This window comes from Geotrypetes seraphini, chromosome 8 (assembly GCF_902459505.1).
Source record: "Geotrypetes seraphini chromosome 8, aGeoSer1.1, whole genome shotgun sequence".
In the NCBI taxonomy this organism is placed as follows: Eukaryota; Metazoa; Chordata; class Amphibia; order Gymnophiona; family Dermophiidae; genus Geotrypetes; species Geotrypetes seraphini.
In genome coordinates, this window is record NC_047091.1 from 25,725,247 (window position 1) to 25,744,790 (window position 19,544).

Sequence of the window (19,544 nt, forward strand, 5' to 3'; positions counted from 1 at the left end):
CCCTCTCTAAGAAAGCCCGGAGTTCTCCTCCGGTACGAGGGCGCACCCCCTCGACTCGATCGGGGGAGCCGCTAAGGGTCACCGAGCTGTCTCTTACCTACCCACAGCTCCTATTGACTCCCCCTCGGTCCGGAGCTCCGGCCTGAGGCCCTAGGCTTTCGCCGAGGGAGTCCGGGGAGGGATCCCCGACCAGGCACCGGTCGGTCCCCAGAACCCCGGCGTCGTCCTCGAGGCGACGCAGGTCCTCTACCCCGGAGCGCTTTCACAGCGCGTCTCCGGTATCGGACCGAGGATCTGAGCGAGAGCCCCGTTATTCGAGGGAGGCTTCTCCTTCATTCTCAGCCAAACGGCGGTCTCGGTCACCCCACCCCAAGGGGCCACGGGACCCCATCGACCATCCTTCACGAGGTTTGTCCAGGACATGGGTCGTGCCCTTGACTTGGATCTACAATCTGACTCAAGGTACTTCAAGGAATACCTGGCGGAGCTGGATATGCCTTCCCCCCCCCCCCCCCCGAGAGTCCCTCCGGCTACCACTGAACCCGGTACTCGGGCAGACCCTTATCAGGAACCTCGAGACTCCTTACATGGTGACGGCGGTCCCATCCAAAATGGAGTCTAAGTACCGGACGGTACCTCCCCCGGGGTTTGAGCAACCACAGCTGTCCCACCAATCCCTGCTGGTGGAATCGTCTCTAAAAAAAAGCTCACCCCTCGAGGGTGTCCGCGGCGGTCCCCCCTGGACGCGAAGGCTGGACACTGGACAAATTCGGACGCCGGTTGTACCAGAACTCTATGATGACCGCCAGAGTCCTGAACTACACCTTCACTTTTTCCTCCTACCTGAAGCACCTCATTGGGCGGCTCGCCTCCTTCTCGGAGAGCTTACCCACCCCTCGCCAGACAGAGTTCAGCCTCCTCCTCGAGGATTTTTCCAACCTCAGGCTACACTTGTTCCACGCCGCTTACGACTGCTTCGAACTATCTTCCAGGGTCGCAGCCTTCGCGGTGGCCATGCGCCGGCTGGCATGGCTACGACTCGTCGATATGGACCCCAACCTGCAAGATCGACTAGCCAACCTCCCCTGCGTCGGGAAAGAACTCTGACGACACCATCGAAGCTGCTACGAAACGGCTGTCTGAACACGAACGCTCATTCGCGTCTCTTGTCCGACAGAAGCCTAAACCACAGACCTCTCGCCCCTTCCGGGGATTACCTCGACGCTACCCCCAGAAGTCCACACCGGCCTTTTCAAGACCACCGGCGCGACGCCCCCAGGCTCACTAGGGCTCCACCAAAGTCACAGCCCACGGCGTCGGCGAAGCCATCTCCGTCCTTTTGACGGAATGAGCGGACGGGGGCGGGCCCCCTCCGCACCTCCACCGAGCCCCCTCCCCATCGGGGGCCGCCTTCAAGCCTACTACCCTCACTGGAAAGCCATCACGTCGGACTCATGGGTCCTTGGCGTGATCTCATCGGGGTACTCGCTCAACTTTCGGGAGGTACCCCCCGACAGCCCACCGAGTGCGTGTCCTCCAAACAGAGCGCAGTTGCCCCTCCTCCTCTCCGAGGCACAGGACCTCCTCCGCCTGTGGGTGGTGGAGCCGGTCCCCCAAAATCAAAGGGGGCCAAGGATTTTACTCCAGCTACTTCCTGGTACCGAAGAAGACGGGAGACCTGCGCCCGATCCTGGACTTAAGGCGCCTGAACAAGTTTCTGGTACGGGAAAAGTTTCGGATGCTTTCCCTTCCGATCCTTTACCCCTTAATCAGCAAAGGCGATTGGTTCTGCTCCCTCGATCTGAAGGAAGCCTACACCCATGTTCCGGTGCACCCTGCTTGCCGCAGGTTCCTGCGCTTTCAGGTGGGGGACCTCTACCTGCAATATCGGGTCCTCCCCCTTCGGCCTGTCCTCGTCCCCCCGAGTCTTCACGAAGTGCCTCGTAGTAGTCGCGGCTACCTTGCGCTCCCAGGGTCTGCAGGTATTCAAAGCCTCGACCAGGGAGGGGGTTATCTCAGCGACCCAACAGACTATTACTGCGCTTCAGTGTCTGGGGTTCGAGATAAACTTCCCAAAATCCCAGCTATGCCCCTCTCAGTCCTTACAATTCATCGGGGCCGTGCTGGACACGGTCCGTCTGCGTTCCTTCCTCCCTCCTCAGCGTCGGGAGGCGTTGGTAAATCTGAACCGAGAAGTCTTGAGATCGACTACCGTCTCAGCACGACAGATGATGACGCTCCTCGGCCATATGGCCTCAACAGTCCACGTTACCCCGCTTGCCCGCCTCCATCTGCGGTTACCACAGTGGACCTTGGCATCACAATGGCGACAGGATCGGGACCCGATCTACCGCCACGTGACAGTGACTTGGTGGGCCGACTCTTCGAATCTTTCCAAGGGTTTGCTCTTTCTCGCCCCGCCACACCACAAGGTCCTAACCACGGACTCGTCGGAGTACGCTTGGGGAGCTCATGTAGATGGTCTACACACGCAAGGCCTATGGACCACAGAGGACTGTCACTGCCACATCAACGTGCTGGAGCTTCGGGCCATTTACCTCGCCGCGGTGGCCTTTCAGCATCTGCTTCACGACCGGGTGGTTCTCGTCTGCACGGACAACCAGGTGGCGATGTACTACATAAACAAGCAAGGAGGGACGGGGTCTTAGCCCCTCTGCCAGGAGGCCTTACGGCTCTGGGAGTGGGCGGTCTCCCAAAACATCTCCCTTCGAGCGGTTTACATCCAAGGGGAACAAAACTGCCTGGCGGACAGGCTCAGCCGCCTCCTCCAGCCACACGAGTGGTCCCTGCACTCTCAGGTGCTGCGACAGGTGTTTGACACGTGGGGGACTCCCCAGATAGACCTGTTCGCCTCCCCCGACAATCAAACTGCCTCTCTTCTGTTCAAGGATATACTCCCCGGACCGTCTCGAGGCCGATGCCTTCCTCCTAGATTGGGAGGGAAAGTTCCTCTATGCGTTTCCTCTGATTCCGAGGACGCTGGTCCATCTAAAATCTCTGAGGGCCACTCTGATCCTGATCGCTCCTCGATGGCCCCGCCAGCCTTGGTTCTCCTTGCTACTTCAACTCAGTGTCAGGGAACCTCTACTTCTGCCTGTCTTTCCCTCTCTGCTATCTCAGAGTCGGGGTTCACTGTTACATCCCAATCTTCAGTCTCTTCATCTGACTGCTTGGTTTCTTTCCCCTTGACTTCCTTCCCTGTATCTCAGTCGGTCAGGGAAGTGTTGGAGGCTTCTCGGAAGGTCTCGACTAGACTCTGTTATTCTCAGAAGTGGACTAGATTCTCGTCCTGGTGCTCCTCTCACCGCCAGGACCCGGTGTCGGTCCCTGTGTCCTTGGTTCTGGAGTATTTACTCCATTTATCTCACTCTGGCCTGAAGACCAATTCCATTCGAGTCCATCTCAGCGCCACTGCTGCCTTTCATCAGCCCCTGGAAGGGAAGGCTCTTTCACTCCATCCCTTATTTTCCCGTTTCATGAAGGGGCTCCTGAATGTTCATCCTCCCCTCAAACCGCCTCCGGTGGTTTGGGATCTCAATGTGGTTCTAGCTCAACTGATGAAACCTCCATTTGAGCCTATGGATAAGTGTCATCTTAAGTTTCTCACTTGGAAAGTGATCTTCCTACTCGCCCTCACTTCTGCTCGGAGGGTTAGTGAGCTGCAGGCCTTGGTGGCGGACCCACCTTTCACGGTATTCCACCATGACAAGGTGGTCCTCCGCACTCACCCTAAGTTTTTGCCTAAGGTGGTGTCTGATTTTCATCTCAACCAGTCCATTGTTCTACCTGTGTTCTTCCCCAAGCCCCACTCTCATCCCTGAGAGGTGGCGCTTCACACTCTCGACTGCAAGCGGGCGTTGGCCTTCTACCTCCAACGCACCCAGTCTCATCAGACGGCCCCCCAGTTGTTTTTGTCCTTCGACCCTAACAGGTTGGGGCACCCAATTTCCAAGCACACCCTGTCCAACTGGTTAGCTGCTTGTATTTCCTTCTGCTACGCTCAGGCTGGTCTCGCGCTGCACGGTCGAGTTACGGGACATAAGGTCCGAGCGATGGCAGCTTCGATAGCTTTCCTCAGATCCACGCCTATCGCGGATATCTGCAAGGCTGCCACGTGGTCTTCGGTTCATACTTTCACCTCGCACTACTGCCTGGATACACTGTCCAGGAGCGATGGCCGGTTTGGCCAATCGGTCTTACGTAACCTATTTTCTTAAATTGCCAACCTCCCTCCATCCCTTATCAGTTAGCTTGGAGGTCACCCACATGTGAGAATATCATGCCTGCTTGTCCTGGGATAAAGCACAGTTACTTACCGTAACAGGTGTTATCCAGGGACAGCAGGCATATATTCTCACAACCCGCCCACCTCCCCGGGGTTGGCTTCTTTGCTAGATATGTGAACTGGAGACCACGAGGAGGGGATGCGCCCTCTAGTGGAGCAGGAGGCACACATGCGTGGTGCAGCCAGCAAGCTTGAATCTTCAATCAAGTTTGCTTGAAATGCTGTCCGCATCGGGGCTCCGTAGATGACGTCACCCACATGTGAGAATATATGCCTGCTGTCCCTGGATAACACCTGTTACGGTAAGTAACTGTGCTTTTTGTAGTTTTACAAGTCCCTTTCCCCTAATAATAACTGCAGCTTAAATGGCTTGCTTGTCTCTTCCAGGGCCCCAGGTCACTGCTATAAATTAGATTAAATTCTTACCCTCATTTCCAGGCTTACATAGATTGTGCTCTGTGCGTCTTACAAGAAGTTTTTATTTACTTTGTCTACTTGTTTCTAAACGGGGTCCCTTTGGTATATTTGAATTGGTATGGTTGAATTTTTTTTTTTTTTTTTTTCTTTTCCTTATTTCATATTTTGGGGAAAACAATTTGAACAGTGAAGAATAATCACCCTTGAAGTATTTTTCTCCTCTTGTAATCTCTCTTCCTCCAGGTGTCCTACTTGAGGGAGCTTACAGAACCCTTGCCAATCCATTTGTCAGCTTCCCTGGTGTGCCAGCTGTGCATGGCCACCCAGCCTTGAACCTAGATTCCCTTTTCCAGGGTACTGTTGCCCGAGTTATGGCTCTGAATCATGTTTGTGTATCAGTACAAGAGTTTGTAAATTTTTAACTTGTCTTCTGCCTTTTTCTTGCAAGCTTGTGTAGTCTGTTGGGTTTGCAGACATTCCATATGCAAACTCATTTTGGATGTGGGTCCAGTCTTTGGAAAAACCTTGATACTTGTGCAGATAATGCTCTGAAGATTTCAGGGTTCTCAGATATTCTCTTAGCTTCACTTTTTTTCTTCCTTCCTCAGGATATGATGGATGATATCTGCCAGGAGCAATTTCTAGAGTTGTCTTACTTGAATGGTGCCCCACCAGAACAGACGCGTGGTCGGGGTGTCCCAGTGCGAGGAAGAGGAGCACTACCCCCTCCCACGTCTATTGCCAGGTGCATGTTTTGTGAATTTGAGAGGGACGGAGGTAGCAGTGTGAATTACTACAGTATATGGCTACTTAGTAAGGTCAACAGTGGTAGTATATAGTTTCGTGTAACTATAATCTTTCTATTCATTCCCATACATGGCTATATTAATATCTCCTTATGACATTTTTTGTCTAGGGAAGTATATTGTTGATAGAATCCAAACGTGATAAGTTGACTTTTTAAAAAAAAAAAAATAGCCATTTAATGATGCAGCTGGAGTTTTTAGACTGGCTTGCCCAGGGTGATGAGGGTTAAATGTGCAAGATCGTATGTCACTTATGCATTAAGATCTAAACAAACTTTTTCCTTGAATTCTGACTTTTAGGGGACGTGGTGTGGGTCCACCTCGTGGAAGTCTTGTGCGGGGTGCTCCAGTGAGAGGTAGTGTATCAAGGGGATCCAGTGTGTCTCGTGGGGTCCCCCCTTCTACATCAGGAAGGGGCACCCCTTCATCAAGGTCACGGGCACCAGGCCTCCAAAGAATGACACTTGCACCATCCGCACGAGATGCATTTGATGACTATGTAAGTGATGGCTGTATGCTGTGCTGCCTTCCATGAAGCTTATGCAAGAAGGGGCTAAGGATTCCAGAGGCTTCTTTGCAGATGAGCAGAAGGATTCAGCAGGGCTGTGGAGTTGGTAGATAAATCCTTTGACTCCGACTCCTCAGTTTCTGATACCCAAAATTGTCTTCGACTCCACAGCCCTGGGATCCAGGCATACTCTTAAGGTAACATTTAGATTTGAACCTTGCATGCAGAGCTGTTTTCTAGCTCGGAGAAGGGTAAATTTAGACCTCTGAGTATGCATGGGGGATCTGCTCTTCCTTGGTACCTTCCCCTTCAGTCTGTTTGATCTGTGCTTTATCAGAAGCTAACCTCTTCACTCCCTCGGGGGGGGGGGGGGGGGGTTTCGGTTCACAACGTTAATGTTTTCTCTGCAGCAGTTTGCATCGGGCACTCTGAAAGCTTTTTATGTTTACTCTCATGAACTCCCTCCCTGTTCAGTGCCTTAGTCCTTCCTTCACTTTGGTATCAGAGGAGCAAAGTCGTCTTGCTAACAATGGCTGGGGGCTCAGTAGCACAACGCCTCCCCCTGCCCCGGTCAGAATCAACTTTGCACCACCTCATCTGAGGGTTGAAAGCACTTTGCAGATAATACTGCATAGTTTCTAACTCCTTAAAGAAAAAATACCAAGCTCTAAATCCAGCAAATCTCACACAGCTTGTCATACTCCTATGACAGGGGAACCCTCACCTGGACAAGTTGTCATACTAAAAAGTCTCAGAAAATCTCTGCTGAGTATTGTCAAAGTGAGACAAACTCTGCTTTAATTCCAGGTAGGAGATTCTCTCAGAACAGTGCTAACTATTTTTGTACTGCTGCCTTTTGTTCAAATCCAAGCTAAAGGACAACGTTTTGAAATTGCTTTCAACTCTTAACTCCGTCTCACTACAGTCAGATACCTATATCCACTGAATCCATTTCCTCTACCATAATCTCCCCAAATCTGTAATGTCCTGTCTAAAAAATTGTAAGCTCTTCTGAGCAGGGACTGTCTATTGTATGTTAAAATGTATAGCACTGTGTACGCCTTTTCAGCACTATAGAAATAATAAATAGTGGTCTGTAATCACTTAAAGCAGTTGATTTCAGGAGATGTGCAGTGTGCTTCTGGGAGTTAAATGAGATGATTCACCTGTGTTCATCAAGCAGCAGAAATTACTACACTACTACTAATTATTTCTATAGCGCTACCAGATGCACGCAGCGCTGTACAGAGTCAAAGAATAAGAAAACAGTCCCTGCTCAAAAAAGCTTACAATCTAGACAGACAAACAAGATGTCATAGGTACAGTTAAGGCAGGGATCTCAAAGTCCCTCCTCGAGGGCCGCAATCCAGTCGAGTTTTCAGGATTTCCCCAATGAATATGCATGATATCTATTTGCATGCACTACTTTCATTGTATGCTAATAGATCTCATGCATATTCATTGGGGAAATCCTGAAAACCCGACTGGATTGCGGCCCTCAAGGAGGGACTTTGAGACCCCTGAGTTAAGGGGAACAGTTAATCAGCTGGCTGGGTTGGATGGCAGAGGAGTAGGGTTAAGGATTGAAAGCTATATCAAAAAGGTGGGTTTTCAGTCTGCTTTTAAACAAGGGAAGGGGCTTGACAGACAAACTCGGGTAATTTATTCCAGGCCTAGGGGGCAGCTAGATGAAAGGAACAAAGTCTAGAATTGGCAGTGGAGGAGAAGGGTAACGTTAAGAGCAGTGATCTCAAAGTCCCTCCTTGAGGGCCGCAATCCAGTCGGGTTTTCAGGATTTCCCCAATGAATATGCATTGAAAGCAGTGCATGCACATAGATCTCATGCATATTCATTGGGGAAATCCTGAAAATTCGACTGGATTGCAGCCCTCAAGGAGGGACTTTGAGACCCCTGGTTAAGAGAGACTTATCTGAGGAACGGAGTTCTCTGGGAGGTGTATAAGGAGAGAAATTGAGGGACAGGAGAATGAACACACTTGTAGGTCAGCAATAAGATCTTGAACTGTATGCGATGGCAGATGGGGAGCCAGTGAAGTGAGTTAAGGAGAGGGGTGACATGATTATAGCGAGGTTGGTAGAAGATGAGTCACACAGCAGAGTTTTGCACAGATTGCAAAGGGGAGATGAGGCACTGAGGGATACCAGTTAGGAGTAGATTGCAGTAATCTAAGCGTGAGGTTACGAGAGCTTGGACAAGGGTTTGGGTAGTGTGCTCGGAGAGGAAGGGGCGAATTTTGGTGATATTGAAGAGATAGAAGCGACAGGTCTTAGCAGCTTGTTGGATATACATAGAAAATGAGATGTTATCCAATAGGTGAAAAATGCAGGAAAGGGAACAGTAAATTTAAATTATCAAGACTTGAATGTGGTAAAGAAATGGTTACAGAATTTTTGACCAAGTTTTGGAGGACTACTACTTACTATTTATCACTTCTATAGAGTTGAAAGGCATATGCAGCACGGACCCTGTTCAGAAGAGCTTACAATCTAACTTGGACAGACAGACATTACATATAGGGTTGGGGATGCAGGACCCAATATGAGAGGCGTTATAAGTTGAAAGCAGTCTGAGATGGGCTTTTCACTTGGCCTTTCCCAGTTTTAGGTCTGCTTTCAATGTAGGTGGATGGTGCTTTTTAACTTCACAGAAACTCCCTTGACTCACTTGAATGTCTTGACGTTGGACATGTGTCTTGTCTGAAATCTCTGCTCTCTTTGCATCTTGCAGGGCTATGATGATTATGCAGATGCCTATGAAGGATATGATAGTTACTACAGCCAGGGCCAAGGGTAAGTGACCTTTGTGTCTGTATTCCCAGCTTTTACTTCCCTACTCAATCTATCATTGGCACAGTGGTTCTAGTCTTTGAAGTTTGATCGTGTAAGCTCTTCGGTAGTGTACCAGAAGCCATTGTCCAAGAATCTGTACTTATTAGAGCAAATCTTCAAGTAGTCTTTGCATTTGCAGGGCAGATTACTATTGTGAAAACTTGTCAGCGGGTTATATTAGAATTAGGAGCAGTAACTTTGGACTCTAGGTACAGAAAACTGTTTAAAATTGAGCAAGACGTTTGCACGTTATAGAACTTTATTAAAAATAGTTTATATATACTTGATAATTGGGCATTTTGAACGTACCAGAGCTGCTGGCTGCTGTTTTTATAGCACGGTATAGGAATTGGATGGTGCTTGGGACATTAATATTTTACCTTGAGTAAAGGAGGCAGTCTGACTGTTTAGTAAATAGAAATATTGATTTCTGATTTTTTTTTTCTCCCCTCTCTCTCTCTTTAGGGATACAGAATATTATGATTATGGACATGGAGAAGCATCTGACTATGATGCATATGGTAGGTCTGATTGCTCCCTATCCAATGTGCTACTGAATAGTCATGTGAAAAAATTAGGCACTCCATGAAATATTCAGTTTTCTTAAATGTTCACATTGATGTCAAATCTTTCTTTTCCAGAGATTAAAAAAAAAAAAGTGATGTAATTGCAGGTAAACAACATTTTCCTTGATTTACTCATGAAACAAAATATATCCACAACAAAGTGTATTCTAACTGAGGGATAAATTAGGACCCCCTAATAGCTAGTGTTACCCCCTTTGGCTGAAATAACTGCAGTGAGACACTTCTTGTAGCCATCTACCAGTCTCTCACATCGGTCTGAGAAAAGTTTGGCCCACTCCTCAATGCAGAATTCTTTCAGCTGTGAGATGTTTGAGGGGTTTCAAATCACCCCACAGCATCTCAATGGGATTAAGATAATGGCTTTGAATCAGCCACTCTCCATTTCTTAGTTTTCAGCCAGTCCTTGGTTGATTTACTATATCTTCTGGGTCATTGTCGTGTTGCAGGGTCCAGTTCCGCTTCCACTTTAATTTTCTTAATGAATAAAGAATATATATATATATATATATAAAAAAAAATTTCTTACAGATGTTCTCACATGTTCCGAGCTGGCCAGGTCCTGCTGCAGCAAAACCATCCCCAAACCATGACACTTCACCTCCATGCTTCACAGTTGGTATGAGGTTCTATTCCTGGAATGCTGTATTTGGTGTATGCCAAACATGTCCAAATAATTCAGTTTTAGACTCGATGTCCATAGAGTACTATTCCAGAAGTCCTGGTGTTTGTCTACATTCTCTCTGGCAAAATTCAGGCTGGCTTTGATGTTTCTCTTAGAGAGCAAAGGTTTCCTCCTTGCACACCTCCCATGCAACTTAAATTTGTGCAGTCTCGTTTCTGATTGTAGAGGTATGCACTTTCACATCAACAGTAGCAAGAGCCTGCTTTAGGTCCCATGATGGCATTTTTAGTGTTTTTGAAGACTTCTTTTAGCATCTTGTGGTCTGCTCTGGGGCTCAACTTGCTTGGACTGCCAGACCTGGGCATATTGATGGTTGTTTGGAAAGTCCTCCACTTGTACACTTTTTTCCAGACCGTGGAATGGCTAATGTCAAAATTCTTTCGTGATCTTTTTAAATCCCTTACTAGACTTATAAAACTGCTGGGGACAGATAAGTGTTATGTATCTTGGCCAGCCGAGGTCTGTAGGAACTTCACTTGATAGAAATTTCAGCTCCATCCCTGCTCATCTGCTGGAGCATGCTCTCTGGACATCAGTTTTGTATTCTCACAAGCCAAGCTGTAGGAGTTCATCTCTTATGTTTCATTTCAGAAATTTAATGTATTATTTTGATCTTTTTCGCAGATTTGCCCTTGTGCTGTGGAAATACCCTGCAGGGACATCCTTGCGGTGGGAGATCAGACTTTAGTGTAAAGTCTGCCTGGGTGGGGAGGCGTTATCTGCCACTGCAGTAAGTCCCCTGGACAGCTTGCACGTCAAATCGGGGCTCCGGGATTGGGAGCTAGCTCACCCTAGGTGTGTTCGCTAGTGGGTGGAGCGCAGGCTGTGTGGTTCTGTGGAGGCACGCCCGGGATCGGGACCAGACTGCGTACTTCCCTGAGTAATCCGGAGGTGTTGGAAGTCAGGTGAGGCAGTCAGAAGACTTGAAATTCAGTTTTCTAGCTTCCTGCTTACTGACGCTTCAGATCTCCTTCATGCTGTTTCCATATTGCCTGCCATTTCTCACTTACAGCACAATGAGTAGCTGCTTGCCTGCCTGGTTTAGCGATTTTGGGAGGTACTGAAAAAGGGTTCCCTGCATACCCTAACCCCCCCCCCCCCTAAAATAGAAAAATCGCCATTCTGTGTCACCCTCTAGATGGTACAGTTTTTTACTGATGGGTAATATCTCACTGTGACCAGCAGGTGGAGATTGAGACCAGGTTTTGGTTGTAGTATATTAAGCTCCCCTTGTTAGAGCTATTGGAATTTGTTTAGGACTCCTGGTCCCCTTTCTGGTGCCAGATGGAACTTGGATGGGTCCTCTGTTTGGGGGGTCTGTCCAACCTCAAGGGTGTCAAACCCGGCGGGTCTAGAATGGGGTCTTCCCCCCCCCCCCCCCCCCATTTTCTCCACCTCCCCAAGTTTTTGTAGAAGTGCCTCAGCGGGCAGTCGGGCCAGAGCCAGTGGAGCTGAAACTTCTATCAAGTGAAGTTCCTACAGACCTTGGCTGGCCAAGATACATAACACCCATCTGTCCCCAGCATAAAGGGTGGATTTACAAGAAAGATTAGCAGAGGTAAGAACCTAATCTTTTGTTCAGAACAGCCTCCTGTATGTATTTCCTCCATGGCCAATGATCAGACAAGTCCTTCAGAGGATTGATGGTCATCTGGGTCTTGTGATCCTAGTAGCTCCTGATTGGGTCCCAAAGACCCTGCTGTGCAGACCTGGTACATTGCTCTTTGTGCCTCGCGTTAGGGTAATGGGCTGCTATATCGGGGTCCCATCCTCATGGAAGATGTTGCCCTTTGGTCTTAAGTGCCCCTATCAATGAAAAGGGATAGATTGAAGCAGAGAAGATATTCATAACAAGTTACTTCTTCTTTTCTTCTTGCTAGAAAGCACTCCAAACCAGTAGTATATGCAAGTGTAGCAAGTCTTTGAATTGGTGGGGGTTTTGGGGTGGTGTGTGTTTTGTTTTAGCTATTTTTCCCTTTTCCTCTTCATTGCTCAAATTTTGGCTTGTCTTCAGGAAGGCCTGAAGAAGGGGTTGGTCTTATCCTTGAAACTGTGCATGTGGATTGCAAATCTTCCTTAGCTGCTCACCCTGATGTGCTCTGTTTCTTGAAGAGTGGTGTTCATCTTCATCCTCCCTTGGTGACAGAGTTTTGGTAGGCATTGCATCTGCCAGGAGAGTTTGAATTACACTCTCTTACAGAGATCCCTTTGTGTGTTTATGGAGGCTGGAGATTTTTATTCAAACAGTTCCTTCCTATCTAAGGTCTTCTCTCCCCCCCCCCTCCCCCCATGTGAAGATTACAGTAAAGAGTACAAATCCTCCCAGTACTTGAATGTCCACTGTGCTTCAATGAATTCTGTGCTTCGAACAGACTGTCCTGTTTGGAGATTCCAAATAGGGTGTGGTGGTGTCACAAGCAAATATTGGAACACTGGGTCAAAGAGGCATCGGCTTAAATTCTTCTAGGGAAGCAAGTTGCTGCCAATTTGAAGGCTCGTTCCTAAACGGTGTGGCTACCTCAGGGGCAGAATTATAAGCAGCGTTGGTGTCCTCATTAAATACCTCATGAAGCAGTTCTCAACTGTTTTTATATTCTTATGTATGAGGAATTTGGAAGAATGGAATATTTAAAATATAGAAACCTTTTGCCTGTAACAAGTCTGGCCTTCCCAGAAGCTTGGTATAGTTCAGAAAGTTAGGATGGGGAAGCTTGGTATGCAATAATACATAATGCTATGATATGACCACCTTGGGAGTTTGTATTTCTTCGTTTAATATCTGTGGTTTTCTTTTGAGTTTAAAAGATTTAAACATTAAAATATAGAACATGATGGCCGATATAAGAACTGCCATCTTTGGATCAGACCTTCGTTCCATCAAGTCCGGCGATCCGCACATGCGGAGGCCCAGCCAGGTGTACAGCTGGTGTAATTTTAGTCACCCAGATCCCTCTATGCCTCTTGTAAGGAGATGTGCATCTAGTTTGCTTTTAAATCCTAGAACGGTGGATTCCGCAATAACTTCCTCTGGGAGAGCATTCCCGGTGTCCACCACTCGTTGCGTGAAGCAGAACTTCCTGATATTTGTCCTGGGCTTGTCCCCCTTTAGCTTCAGTCCATGTCCTCTTGTCCGTGTCACATTGGACATTGTAAATTTTTTTTCCTGCTCTATTTTGTCGATTCCTTTCAGTATTTTGAAAGTCTTAATCATATCCCCCCAGTCTCCTTTTCTCAAGGAAGAACAATCCCAGTCTCTTAAGTCGTTCCTCGTATTCCAAGTTCTCCATACTTTTTATTAGCTTCGTTGCTCATCTCTGCACCCTCCAACAGTTTTATATCCTTCTTTAGGTTGGGAGACAAAGGCTATATAGCCCATCCATACAATTTACGATCTCTTCCTTGCTTGTTCTACTGTTTCTTGAATTCAGATACAGTTCCTATCTCCACAGCTTCCACTGGGAGGATGATCTACACATCCACCATACTTTCTGTATTTCCTTAGGTTAACTCTACTACTTAGAACTTTTTTTTAAGTTTTGCATATCACAACAAGTGCATCAATAAAATTCATATGATCTTACAAATACACACTTGATTTTCCTTCATGTAACACCTAAGTACACCATATCATTCTTATATTCATATTCTATAATATTTTAAATAATATGTAATACGTTTTAAGGGAAATTCCATTGCGTTGCTAATGAAAAACTGAGTTGGTACAATTTCTCAGTACCCTCAAGAGATTACAGAATTGTGAATTTTGTTCTATCAGTGGACGCAACATAGGTTTTTGGACTGGTCTGATGTGACCAAAGGAAAGGAAATAGCAGGTAAGACACAATGTTCTCCGTAGCTTGCACTTCTGTTGCTGGGACATGGTTAGGACTCAAAGCTGCCTTGCTTCAAAACAGAACTTTTTTTGTAGGTTTCCTTTAAAACTGAAGCTTGATCAGGTCATTCCCAGGTCAGTAATCATGAAATGTGGGAGTGGATCCCTCTTAATGTGCCCAAAGGTAGCAGTTATTGTGATAGGATTGTCCCTTTTTAGTTTGGAATGACATGAAATCTTGATGCACTGTGTCTTGTGCGTGATCCCACATCTGCAGTGAAATTGAGAGAGTAACCAACTTACTGAGTTATGAACTCTTGTGGACCAGAGTCCACCTAATTTGATCCTTGAAAGCTCATGTTAGCCTATAAGGTGCTAACGCCAGACTTTCAAAGTTTTTTTATCATGGAAGACTCTGCCTTTTCAGCAGTCAGATGGACCTTGCTTAAGACAGTATTCAGACCATCACCTTTTTGCTTGCTTATAAGTTTGACTGTTTTTTTTCTTTCTACAGGCCAAGATGATTGGGGTGGAAGCAGACCCTCCTTGAAGGCACCCCCTAGCCGGCCTGGGAAAGGCTCATACAGAGACCACCCTTACGGACGTTATTAAAAGCATACATGAGGCGCTAAATAGAAATTAGGAGCAAATACTTGTTACTGATTTCTTATGTCCAGGACTCCTGTTGCTTTACTCACAGCAGACAAGTAATTGTCTAAGAAGTTTTTTTTGTTTTTTAATTTTATTTTTAATTTGTGGTCCTCTTCCTCCCCCACCTCCCATCCTCTACCTGCATATTAGCTTCTGTACCTAGGAGTGTTTTAACATGAGTTAGATTTAGACAGCAGAGCTTAATTTTTATTTTTTTTTAAGTATGTGTAGATGACTTATTTTCCTCTTACTTTGTTGTTTAAATATAGCAAAACTGTACTTGCCATTAAAACGTTGCGTTAAAATGTTAGTTTCAAAATTGACAAATGCTTGCTTTTTTTGAAGTATAAAAAAACCAAACAAAAAAAATCCCCTACTTTGTTTATTTTGTTTTTAAGGAATCTTTAAAAGTTGAAGTTACAGAATCCTAAAACTAGGCTATATTTCAAAATTCATTTTTTATTAGAAACTTTAAACTGATAAATGAACAGTTGTCGCTTTCTGTTAAAATTGAAAACACGGATGTGAGGTTTCGAAGCAGATGTACCAATGAATCTTAAGTATAAGTTTTAGCAGGACTGCCTAATAACAAATTAAATAGCTTTAAAAAAGTTGATTGAAAAAAATTAGGTTTGTAAAAAAAGAAAAAAAAAAAAAGCAAAATGCCTTTTTTATGCGAGTTTTGAAATCTAGCCTGTAATAAATATAATGTGTTTTAGATGTGCTTATTAGGGTGGAGGTCATAGCATGGATGCGGGTGGCTTTGGGAAAGGTGGTGGTGGCAGAGGTTCTATAGTCTTAACAGATGTGCGCATTGGCTTCAAATTGTATGCCACAACACATCTGCAAGATTACATAGGACTTGGAAGCAGGATTGTGTTAGTGCTCCAGCTTGAAACAGCTAGTCTAGTGAGACTACAGGGGGTTGTACATTATAGCAAAAGTGGTGGCTGGCATGGATCCCCATCTTGCTCAAGTCTGCCTTTAAAAAGGGACAACGCAACTAAATAAGTGATGCACAGGGCTCGGTTTTGTACACTTTCCACCCAGTTTGTTTGAAGATAACTGCTTAATGTGTGAAGTCTGCCTAAATAGGTAGCTAAACTTCTGTCAAAATGTCTGCAGCCATTTGTCAATAAAGTTTAGTCCTTTTATAATCAAAATTAATGTGCTGGATTTGTCATTATTTCATCAGGATATAAAACTTCATTTTGTTTTGTTTTTTTCTGTTAATACGAGTAAAAACAGAAAAGATAAAGGTTAGTGGGCCTTAATACAGGAAGGGTATTTTTTCCTTTGATACTCCTAACAAGAAGGTAATGTACTACTGGCTGAGATAAATTTTAATAAATCTGTATAGCCTGTCTTTCACCCCTGGGATGTTAAGTAAGCTTATGTTTTATGTGTTGAGTTGAGTAGATTCTGCATGGGGGACACCAGTTGAAAAACTAGCAGCAAAATGTAGGGAGATGACATTTCTTCTGTAATTTGATAAGCCAAAGCATTTTCATTGTAAAAATGATCTGCAGTCTTAGCATTTTAACATTCCCCCCCTCCAACCAAATGCAGTGCCAAAGAGAAAGTGTAGCCCATGAAAATCCACAGCATAAGCAAAGCTTCCCTATAATGTCCTGCTGGGATGGTACCCTCGTGAGATTTGGGAAAAGATAAAGATGCCAAAGGATGCTATGAAGCTAGACCGTTTATTGAGTTTCCTAGGTAAGCTCTTTAATCCTTTTGCTCTGTGGCAAGCACACACTGAGCTCTTTAGTGAGAAGAAGGGAAACAGCTCAGGGGTGAAAATGAGAGAACCACACATGTGGGAGAGGGACTAATTTAAAAAATGAAACACTTAAACGAAAAGCTTGTATTTATAGTTTTGTGACTAACTGAAAATTAACCGAATTTTCAACAATGGTTCGTAGACGGCTTTTCAGGGCTTAAAGGTCCTTGTTTGATGAAAAGGTCACTCAGTGCCCCTTTTATAAAGGAAAAATATCGCAGGAGAGCTGCTAACATGCACCGCAAAGCAAGGTAACAGAAATCCCGTCGGACTCTTAATATTGCCTTCATGTCAATATCTTTCACAAACTGTCAGCAATTTCCTAAACATTAGCAAAACAATTATTTCCATGGTAATTTTAACATAAAATTTGCAACAAAATTTAAAAGTAGAAATCATTTTATCAGTATAAATGAGCTAAACTTTACTGCAATGTAACTCTCAAAACTACTGGAAAGGCTACAGCACCAGCAGAGAGCTGGTGAATGCAGATTTAAAGCTTGCTGCACTTTAAAATGATCTTTATTTTAAATTGTAAAAAAATAATGTACATACAGTACTTGTATACAAAAAAGCCTTTTAAAGACCCCAGTATTGCCGTTAAACTTTTGTGGAGCTTTTCTCTTTCCTAGAGCATTGAATTCCCACTGCATGCAACACTCATTCTTTCCTGTTTTTGTTTTCCTGCCTTTTGGGAGGAAGCATGTTCCTAGAGACTGACAAATCTTTTCTTTCTCACTTCAGAAAGGCTTTGGGCCCTGCTTCTCCTGGAATTGCCTGGACGGAAGGGGTCTCTGAGCACTAATGGTAAGATGGCTGTTCAGGGCTCCTTGTTGCCATTACGTTCTAACTATATTTGTCCTCCTGTTTAGTCACAAAAGCTGCAACTTCTTTAGCGATTCTTCAGACGGTGTAGGAATCTTACAAGCGGGTTATATATCATCATGACCAGCAGGTGGAGATTGAAACACAACTCTGGAATAGTACATAATAGGTGTCTCTCCCTATTCCTATCAGTCAGGTGTGAGTGAGCTGTACCCATCTCCCTTGATAGGGCTGTTGGCATTTGTTTAGGGATCCTAGTCCCCATTTTTGTGCTAGTTTGGGTGAGCCCTGTTTTGAGGGGTGTCACACCCGGCAGATCTCATGCTGGGTCCCTCCCTCCCCCTCTTTCCTCTACCTCCCCAACATTTTTGTAGAGGTGCCTCAGCAGTAAGCCTTGTCCCTAGTTCAGGCAAGGCATACTACTTTGAGAACCAGTGGAATCTGTTCTGTAAAAAAAATCCTGAGGTAGTGCCGGTCTGAAGGGTTGTTTTCCCTTTAAATTTGCTGTATTTTACTGTATTTTTCAACTAACTGGCACTTTTCTTCTAGCTAGGTCACGTATGGAGCAATGAGCACTTTACAAGGGAAAAGTGCTCATTTTGCTCACACTAATAATAATAATAATTTTATTTCTTGTATACCGCTATACCGTGAGGTTCAAAGTGGTTTACAGTAGATACAGAAGAGATGCAATTAAGTAAGATTAATTAAAATGAAGAAAAAGTACTTAGAGTTCCCTGAGGGTAAGATGGCTGTTCAGGACTCCTTGTTACCATTACTTTCTAACTATATTTGTCCTCCTGTTTAGTCACAAAAGCTGCAACTTCTTTAGCGTCCCTCCAGACCAGCACAGACGGATGGGTTTACGCTCCTCTACCAGCAGGTGGAGACTGAGGACACACTGAATTCTATCAGCAGTACAAGTGGGCTGTGCAGTCCCCGTCCCCCCCCCCTTTAGGACCAGTATGTTCCCAGTCTCCAGCAGGTGGAGGTGCAGTCCTGTTATACCTTTTAAGTAGAAACTGTTGGAGGGGAGGGGCGGTAGCCTTTTTTCTGTCCTTTTTTTCCTTGACAAGATGGAGGTTGGGTACCGTGGGAGTCCCTCCCCCCCCCCAGAGGTGTCACTCGGGTGGCCAAGTCCCTCCCCTTATTCTCCACCGCCCCCTTCTTGGTAATGCCTCAGCTGTACGCCTTGCCTGAGGGCACTGACTACAGCTTTGAGAGCCAGTAGGGTCTGCTCCTTTAAATTTAAAGTCAGTGGGAACGCATTTAAATACGTCCTCTTCAGTATGCTCTGCTTCAGATGTGGTCCCCCCAGTCCCATCCACCACTTTGAAAAGGTCCTTTATCCCAGGACAAGCAGGCAGCATATTCTCTACATGTGGGTGACGTCATCCAGGGAGCCCTGACGCGGACAGCTTTTCAAGCAGACTTGATTGAAGATTTCAAGTTTGCTGGTGCTGCATCACACATGCGCGTGCCTTCCTGCTCCACTAGAGGGCGCATCCCCTACTCGTGGTCTTCAATTCTTAGTTTTCCGCGGAGCCAGAAAGCCCTGTCGTTTTTTCTCTCCGTGTTTTCGTGCCTTTCTAGCACCGTGGCTTCTTTGTTTTTCTCGGAGTCGCTGTGCGCCTTTTTTGTTAAAAAAAAATCTACATTTTTTAAAAATAATTTCTTTATTCATTTTTAAGCTTACATCAAGTGTACAGTAAATATCAACCAAATATAATACAACATCACTTGAAAAATTTTCAATATCATACACCAAGAAGATTTAACCCCCACCCCCTCCCAAATTCATATACAACTAATATATACCACTTGAAAATAATATCTTACGACAATCATCTATATATTCTTAATGGAAAAACAAGAAATTCCCCCTCCCCTAAATCCACAAGTGTATTAAGATTAGGAAAAGTGTACATCTACATTGATTTGGACTCGGCATCTGGCCTCTGACCGGGTTTAAAAAGTGCACCCAGTGCGGTTGGCTGCTGTCCATCACCGACCCGCATCGGTGGTGTATCTTGTGCCTGGGAGCTGACCATCCGATCGACGCTTGTCCCAGGTATGCGACTTTTCAGAATCGTGCCCTGTGATGTTGTTGGGCCCGCATGGCTGAACTTTTTGCAATGGATCCGGCCCTGGTTTCGGCTCCGGTCTCGGCCTTGACCTCGGTTCCAGGTAAGTCCCCTCTTCCTTCCTCTTCAGATTCGGCGCTGGCGAGGAAGCCAACCTCAGAGTCTCCGGCCGTCCATGGTGGGAGTGCTCTTCCACAGGCCCCGTCGAGACTG

General features: G+C 45.8%; 2 protein-coding genes across 3 annotated transcripts in view; both read left to right on the top strand.

Moving 5' to 3' along the window:
• Positions 1–15,333, top strand: part of KHDRBS1 (KH RNA binding domain containing, signal transduction associated 1) — a 40,841-nt gene extending 25,508 nt beyond the window's left edge. For both annotated transcript variants that reach the window (XM_033955488.1, XM_033955487.1), the window contains 5 exons: positions 5,332–5,468; positions 5,830–6,028; positions 8,787–8,848; positions 9,353–9,408; positions 14,503–15,333. In XM_033955488.1, the coding sequence (XP_033811379.1) occupies positions 5,332–5,468; positions 5,830–6,028; positions 8,787–8,848; positions 9,353–9,408; positions 14,503–14,600 (552 nt within the window). In that variant the 3' untranslated portion in view covers positions 14,601–15,333. The remainder of the gene's footprint in view (positions 1–5,331; positions 5,469–5,829; positions 6,029–8,786; positions 8,849–9,352; positions 9,409–14,502) is intronic.
• Positions 14,610–19,544, top strand: part of TMEM39B (transmembrane protein 39B) — a 60,093-nt gene continuing 55,158 nt past the window's right edge. The window contains exons 1-2 of the mRNA XM_033955485.1: positions 14,610–14,695; positions 17,167–17,229. The gene's annotated coding sequence lies outside the window, so the exon portion shown is untranslated. The remainder of the gene's footprint in view (positions 14,696–17,166; positions 17,230–19,544) is intronic.